General features: G+C 39.8%; 1 protein-coding gene across 1 annotated transcript; it reads right to left on the reverse strand.

Moving 5' to 3' along the window:
* Nucleotides 1-3,739: 3,739 nt before the first annotated feature.
* Nucleotides 3,740-7,088, reverse strand: foxb1a (forkhead box B1a). The gene has a single exon (XM_008412270.3). The coding sequence runs from the start codon at nucleotides 6,703-6,705 to the stop codon at nucleotides 5,764-5,766; it is 942 nt and encodes a 313-aa protein (XP_008410492.1). The 5' UTR covers nucleotides 6,706-7,088; the 3' UTR covers nucleotides 3,740-5,763.
* Nucleotides 7,089-7,520: the final 432 nt, after the last annotated feature.

Here is a 7,520-nt window from a genome sequence, read left to right on the forward strand (position 1 = left end):
TATATGTTACTTTAACTTCTTATAAAAATGTGGTATACATCAAACATAATTTTAAAGTTAACTCATTCTGACACTCCACCATTAGCGAATAATAACAATAGTGCTCCACCATCATGAGGTTTACAGTCATTCTTAGGTGCATCGGACTTAGAAATAGTTCATGTGATGAGCTCAGCAGAACCAAAGTTCTACCAAGTGTTTGCTAAATGCAGCTGCTGCTAGTCTGGAGGTACTGAGTGGTTAAGGTGCAGGGTAGAGATGCTCTGTGAAGGAAGCTCGGCTAGACAATGTAGCTCCAAATGGAGCTTTGTGGAAATAGGTGGCAGTTTGTGTGACTAAGTGCTCAGGCACCACTGAATCGCTGCCACGGGAAATTCAAAGATTTATCAAACCGATGAGGGAATAGCATTATAACATAATATAAAACACAATAAAAATAGACCACTTTAAAATCTGCCATTTGTTTGTGATGAGCCCCTTTACTCAGCCAAACCTAATTAAAATTGGTGAACAAACAATATCATGAGCAGGTCAGAGACAAGACGGGAAGAAAGCTAAAGTGTTGGGTTATAAAACAATATATCCAGCTTTAATGATCACAGAGCTCTGCTCAATTCATCAGCTGAAAATGGCTTCATTTGCCACGTAGGGGACACATGCAAATGAAGCATGCTCTCGTCAGATGAACCAAAAAGCAGAACCGTTTGACGCAGAGGTGGCAGCATCATGCTGTGGTGATGCGTGTTTTCAGCAGAAAGAGGAAAGCTTGTCAGACATGATGGGGTAGGATGCAGCTAAATACAGGAAAATCCTGTGGGAAAACCTGTCAGACGATGCAAAGGAGAACTCATTTCATTTCCCTGTAGCTCCACAGTCACGCACTGTTTTCTGTTGTTACAAAATGTTACAAAGCTTAAGAGGTATGGCTGTTTTGCAAGACACTGTATGTTGATCAGATATAAATACTGGAAGTCTAAGGTGTCAGGACTGGAGCCTGGAGCAAAATGGATGGTTTCTGTTAGATGTCTGCCCTTTACCTTGTCTCAACCTGCCCGACACTTTCACACTCAATAACAAGAGATCCAGTCCGCATAGTGAAGGTGAAGTTGAGGCCATTAATCAACCGCAACAGAAAATCACATAAAGTTTATTTATTTATTTATTTTTTTATTATTATTAATTCCTTTAACTTTATTTACAGAGATAAAAACCACAGAGTACATCCCACATGACATTTTTTTGTCTTCTCAGACTCGTGACATTTAAACAAACAGAAAACAGCTCATGTTCACACTCTTGCAAACACTGAAACTACTAACAGTTATGTTAAAAATGTGTTTCCCCAACACACTCTTTTACATTTGCTGCTACACTCTCCCGGAACTACTACATTTTTCTCGTGACACCAACATCTTTTAGTGCAATCAAAAACATCCACCGTCTGCTGCACGCGTACAGAGTGAAAAATATATTCTATCCTATTTTTTACTTTTTTTTTGTTCTTTTGCAGATTAATGGAAATGTAGGTTGAAATATGTTCAAATTTACGGCGCTAAAAAGTTTCTCTCCGCTTTATAAGCCGCGATCTACGGCCTGCTGTAACGTCGCGGGGGACACTGTTTGCCGCAGCTCAGTGGAATTTCACCGCTGCCACCCGCTGACATAATTTGTTTCACAGTCACCACCCAGAAGCATGAATCAGATGTTGACACTCTAATTTCATGCACACATGGGTGTTTGGCTGAGCCGGTCGTAGATGCAGCAGCACCCTCCCTCCCTCCATCCATGTCTCTTTCCCTCCGGCTGCCCGCACCATACCTGCCCTTTGCCCTCAGTCACAGCCAGGCGGCTCATTTACCCTGGGCAGCCACACATTATCACTGATGATTTAAGCTTTTAGCGCCATAACGATGATGTGCTCTGTGACATCTGAAGAGAAAGCTGAAATATTACTATCACTGCAAAAAGTTATAGCCAGCCTTATAATCTATTTGAGATTAGCTGAATATGGACTTAGAGGTTTAAAGGGAAAATAGTCTCCTTCCCACCAATCAATGAAGCCCACAGGTTGCTCTGTTTACCACTAAAATAAATCTGTTTACCGTCGTCCGCTGCTCCGTCTGAAAATATTTGCTTTACTGTGTTGTTTTTGCCGAGGAAAAGCGCTCACATGATGTGATAAAATAAAGCCACAAGCCATGTTTCAAAATGTCAAGGGCTTGTCTGGGATTGGCACATTTGCAGAGTATGATTAATGCAAGTTTTGTCTATTCCTGATTATTTTTCCCCTAGAAGTTGGCGCTGACACGCTGCCACGGGAAGGAGAGCGAAAGGATGAGCTGCACTTTGTGGTGTTTGTCCTCATTCTGTCATCTCAAAGAAGGCCGAGGAAGCTATCTTTGGTGAAAGTGACCAGCCGAATGCGGCGGACGTGGACGTAAATGCCAAAAGAAAAGAGGGGCCAATTGGCAATATTGTTTACCTCTCAACAAATGTGACAGGCTGGCCTGCGACTGAACATAAATCCTGGAGATAAACACATAGAGTGAAAGTTGTTTGTGTACAGAGTGGAGCCAGGTAGCGGCAGGGTTTGCTGAGACGCTTGCTTACTCATGACAAACGGTAAACACACTGTAAATAACAGTACCCTGTCCGCATCAGTTCCTCACTCGGGGTTAAGTTGAGTTTATTGCAGAGGCCAGTGCCTGCATGCATTAGGCAAATCATAAATTATATATACTAATTACCTTGGGCCCACATTTAATGAATTATTTTAATTAAACTACAACGTAGGCTTTTATTTTTTTTGTGCATGTGGTCTATATTTCATCCCCTGCCTGAGATGACCTTCTTTGTCTAAGTGGAACACAGTTAAAAGAACAAGGACAGCGCAGTCTTAGATTATACGGCTAGGTTCATACCAATGACTGAAGTGAGTGAAATGGTTAAAAAAAAAAGAGAATAAATAAGAACAAGGGAAGAGAGAAAAAAAAATATTACAAATTGTGGACAAATTTTGGATTTGCATTTTTAAGCATTTTTTTATTATTGTATTATTTATTTCAATAACATTCACTATTTATTTACTTATTTGTATTTTGTATTTTGATTGATTTTACACTTTTAGCATACTTTTATTCTGCTTAATCTGTGTTTGTTCTTTTGTTGGTAATGCCACTGAAACCAGCACAAACAAGCAGTCTGTTTATTTCCTCTGGTTGTTTCTTTCCCTAAAGCATAAACCAAAACCTGTTATAAAATGAAATATGCACATTTTGAATTAATGCTTTTTTTTTATTAGATGAAACCTGTGAGTTGTTTTTTTTACAATTGAAATTAAGGAATGAGTTTAGAATAAAGTTTATAGATAACTTGCTATTATGTACATGTTTGTTTATTATTGCACAACAGATCATTCTTTCCCTACAAGAACAAAAAATAAAGTCACTAAAAAAGAACAAAACTAAAACAATATATATATATATATATATATATATATATATATATATATATATATATATATATATATATATATATATATATAACACTAAATTAAATTTAAATAATAATTTAAGTTTTTTTGTTTTGTTTTTTCTAATTTTTTTATTAGCAATTATTCTTTTTCATCTGGCCAAATAATAATGCATTTTAAAATGTATTTTGTGTTGCGATTCAAACGACAATCTGAAAAGATTTCCATTATGATTTACTTCTACGCTGTAAAAAAAAAAAAAAGCTAGGAGCATGAGTGCATTTATTTATCCAGAGTCAGAATTAATGGTACACACACAAATGCACAAAGTGAAGGAGGGGGTAAAAAAAAAAAAAAAAAAAAGAACACTGTTGTACAAACAGTCCACGGGGGGAGGGGTGGATTTAAATTCCAAAAGGGTCTCGGCAGCTCGTTTCCTAGTTCCCCAGTCAGAAATGTTTTTGTGAAAGAAGAAAAAAATCAGTCTTTTTGTCTTGCTGAAAAAAAGGCTAAATCTACATTGGTGGCCCAGTCGAAGTTTACAATTCTTTGCACTTTCAATACAAGTGAATGAGGGCGAATGAAGTGGCCCGAGACCCTTTATTTGATCTGGATTGCATAAAGTGACGGAATTCTAATGTATTTGTTTAATGCTCCGAAAGAGCCTGTTGCTTATTTAAATCCCTCCCCGCCCTTCCTCTCGTTTTCAGTAGATATAGAAATCGATAATAAATCTCTTGGAATTGAAATAATATCACTTAAGGTGTTGCTGATATTTTCGTCTTCATATCTGTTAACCTGTTGAGTTAAATTCCCTAAATAAGGGGGAAAATATATAAAAAAAGAGTAAAATATAAAGTTCAAAAAGGGGAGATTCATTCATTTAAATATTAAGTCGTCTTCGGTAACATTAATTACAAAAAGCAAAAAAAAAATTATTTGCATGCTGCGTTCGAGTCTTTTAAATGTTTACTGTGAGACCCAACAGCGTTTGGCTCGGCTTGATGAATGAGGCTGGTTGTCTGCGCCGTGAGCAGAGCGTTTCAGCTCCCTGCATCCTAATGGACTGACTGCACAGGCTTCACCGAACTAAAGGCTTTCCTGCTTTTCACAATTATTATTATTATTATTATTATTATTATTATTATTATTATTATTATTATTATTATTATATCTATTTTTATTTTTAATAATAATTTAATAAAATGAAAATTGTAATTGTATAATAATAATAATAATAATAATAATAATAATAATAATAATAATAATAATAATATCTAGTTTTTTTGTATTAAACCTTCAGAAACATTTGTGATTGTTTACTTCATTTTTAATGAGAAAATAATTTGATGACCATTTCCCCCAATTAATCGGAGACTGTTTGCACACTTTTCCAAAGCACGCATGCTTGCAAAATAAAAATAATTATATATATAAAAAAAAAAAAAATCTGGGAAAATAACTGGAATTTGAGTGAAACAAAAAGACAAAAAAAAACCAACAACAATAGCAACACCAACAGGAACAGTACAAATTCAGGAACGCATGCTTCACCTTAAAAAAAAATTACAAATTTTACAGCATCTGATAAACATGGTCACCACGGCTTTTAAATTAAATGCTTCACAAAACATTTTTTTTCCTCCTGTAAAATAGATATTTAAAACGTAAAACTAAAAAAAAAAGTGCATTTTACAACAAATGTTCACATCTTGCATTTTTGAGGACGACAATATCTATACCTTTCAGTTTTTTGGGTAAACATTTCGTAACTCACTTTTACCTTTCTGTCTTATCTTTTTTTTTTTTTTTTCCAGGGATGGTGTCTGAACTGATCTAAACTACTCCTATTTGGTATTACCTTTAACCATCACTCCAGCGTTAAAAGCAAACAAAACGGAGCTTCTTTTTTTTTTCCCTTTGCTATATTATTGACATTATGGTGGTCCCACGGAAACGGTGCAAAAGTTCAAATCAGAGTTCTTGTCAAGAAAAAAGAAAAAAAAAAAGCACCCCGACCCCTGTTCACCTTTGCTGTGGCCCCCATCATCAACACTTACGTATCACAACAAACTGAAAAATAGAACTATCAAATAATTTATATGTTCAAGAGCAATAGTTCGTGTGCAGTTCTGTGCTAGACTAGACACGATTTAAAGCGACACATTCAACACATATACACAAATAAGTCGATATGCAACCTCAACTCGCCTTGATAGTGTCCGACTGCAGAAAATATAAACTTTGGGTTTTGGTAATAAGGGGAGTGGGGTCTGGAAAAGTTCGGGCGATCAGTGCACGGCCACGGACTGCAGCGTGGAGGGGCTTGTCAGAGTTTCGCTCGGGGTTGCCGGGCTGCTTTGGCTCGTCGCTGTCTGTGGGGAAGTCGGGCTCAGAGACTGTGGAGAGTTTGATAGGAAAGCGGGGATGTGGGGCGGAAGCGCGGAAAAGCCCGTCATGGAGGTCGGGGTGGGCTTGATCGGCACGGGGATGGCCGGTAAGGACTGTCCCCCGTGACACAGCGACTTTAAGGGCACCCCGTACGCACTGTAGTCGCTGCTCGTCATGGAGATCGGGGCCGCCGTGTCGATCACGCCGCTGTTGTACATGTGGGGCCAGGCCGTCGTGAGTTGGTTGTGCAACGGGTACCCGGCGGACATTGTCTGCATGGTGGAGAACGCCAAGCTGCCGGGGACCTTGTACTCCCGGGCGATGATGTTCTCTATGGCGAACGGGTGCTTGAAGGTGGACGACTGGGATACTCCGAGGTTGTACGATGACATCTGGGGAAGGTGCGTGCCTGTGGCCGCCAGAGCGCTCAGTCTCAACTTGGCTTGCTGCTGGAGGTAATGCGCAGCATCTGACTGCTTGGTTGGGCCCAGGTGGTCTGCCGCTCCCAGCACCTTGAATCTCTTGCGGCGCCTCAGAAAACTTCCATTCTCGAACATGTCCCCGCAGTTGGGGTGCAGAGCCCAGAAGCTCCCCTTACCAGGCTGGTCAGGGCGCCGGGGGATTTTGATGAAACAGTCGTTGAATGACAGATTGTGTCGGAGAGAGTTCTGCCACCGCTGCGTGTTTTCTCTGTAATAAGGGAACCTATCCATGATAAACTTGTAAATTTCACTGAGGGGCAGCATCTTCTCCGGGCAGCTCTGGATTGCCATGGCGGTAAGAGAGATGTAGGAGTAAGGTGGCTTCTGGTCGCTGTACGTGTTTCTCCCCGGACGAGGCATCCTCGATGTTTCGTAAAAACAAAAATAAATGAACACAATGGAAATGTTAAAGTAGAAAGTTTAGCTTCCCTCGGTTCCTCGACGGAAAACTCGATTCTTGTCACGTAAACGGCGGCCGAAGAAAGTTTCAGTCTTGGCAAAGCTGGAGTTGCGGTGCGCGTAAAGAAGCCAGTCTATGAGCGGCTCCGCACTAGAGAAGGACGGGGCGCATTTTCCGGAAAAGCGTCTCAGCCTGTCCCGTTAAGGTTGCGAAATGGACTTCATTTGGGGGTTTCCCTTCGAAGAGACTAGCTGTCGTGCGCCTCCATGGCCTTCCTCTAACCATCTGATAGTTTTATGTAGTGACATGAGCAGAAAAGAACCCCTGTAGAGGCGCTCCATTAATGTGCCACCTCTTTGCTATCACATGACAATTGCCATGGGAGGGGGGGAGGGCAGGGAGAGGAGCTGGGAAGGAAGGCATAATCTGGTTTCATTTACACCTATTTACACGGACACCTTGGGCCAATGGAAATCATTTCCATTTGAAGACAGAAAAAGGGGGCGAAAGAGGCTCGGTTACCGGATGGCACTCAGTGTGTGAAGGTATGCGCACTTCTGCGGACTTAGCGCTCCGAATTTAAACTAATACTAGGCGTATTTGGTATGTCATAATTTATGTATAATTAACCCATGTTTTTTCGTGTGTTGATGAACGTTAAGACTCAAATTGAAAACTACATTTTGCAATTTTGCTGTAATAAGCGCGTAATAAAGTATGCATTTTTAAATAAATTGCATGCAGTGTTTAGAAAATGCATTTAATTGCCATAAAA

The sequence above is a fragment of the Poecilia reticulata genome, chromosome 6, assembly GCF_904066995.2.
Source record: "Poecilia reticulata chromosome 6, P_reticulata-male-v2, whole genome shotgun sequence".
Classification (NCBI taxonomy): Eukaryota; Metazoa; Chordata; class Actinopteri; order Cyprinodontiformes; family Poeciliidae; genus Poecilia; species Poecilia reticulata.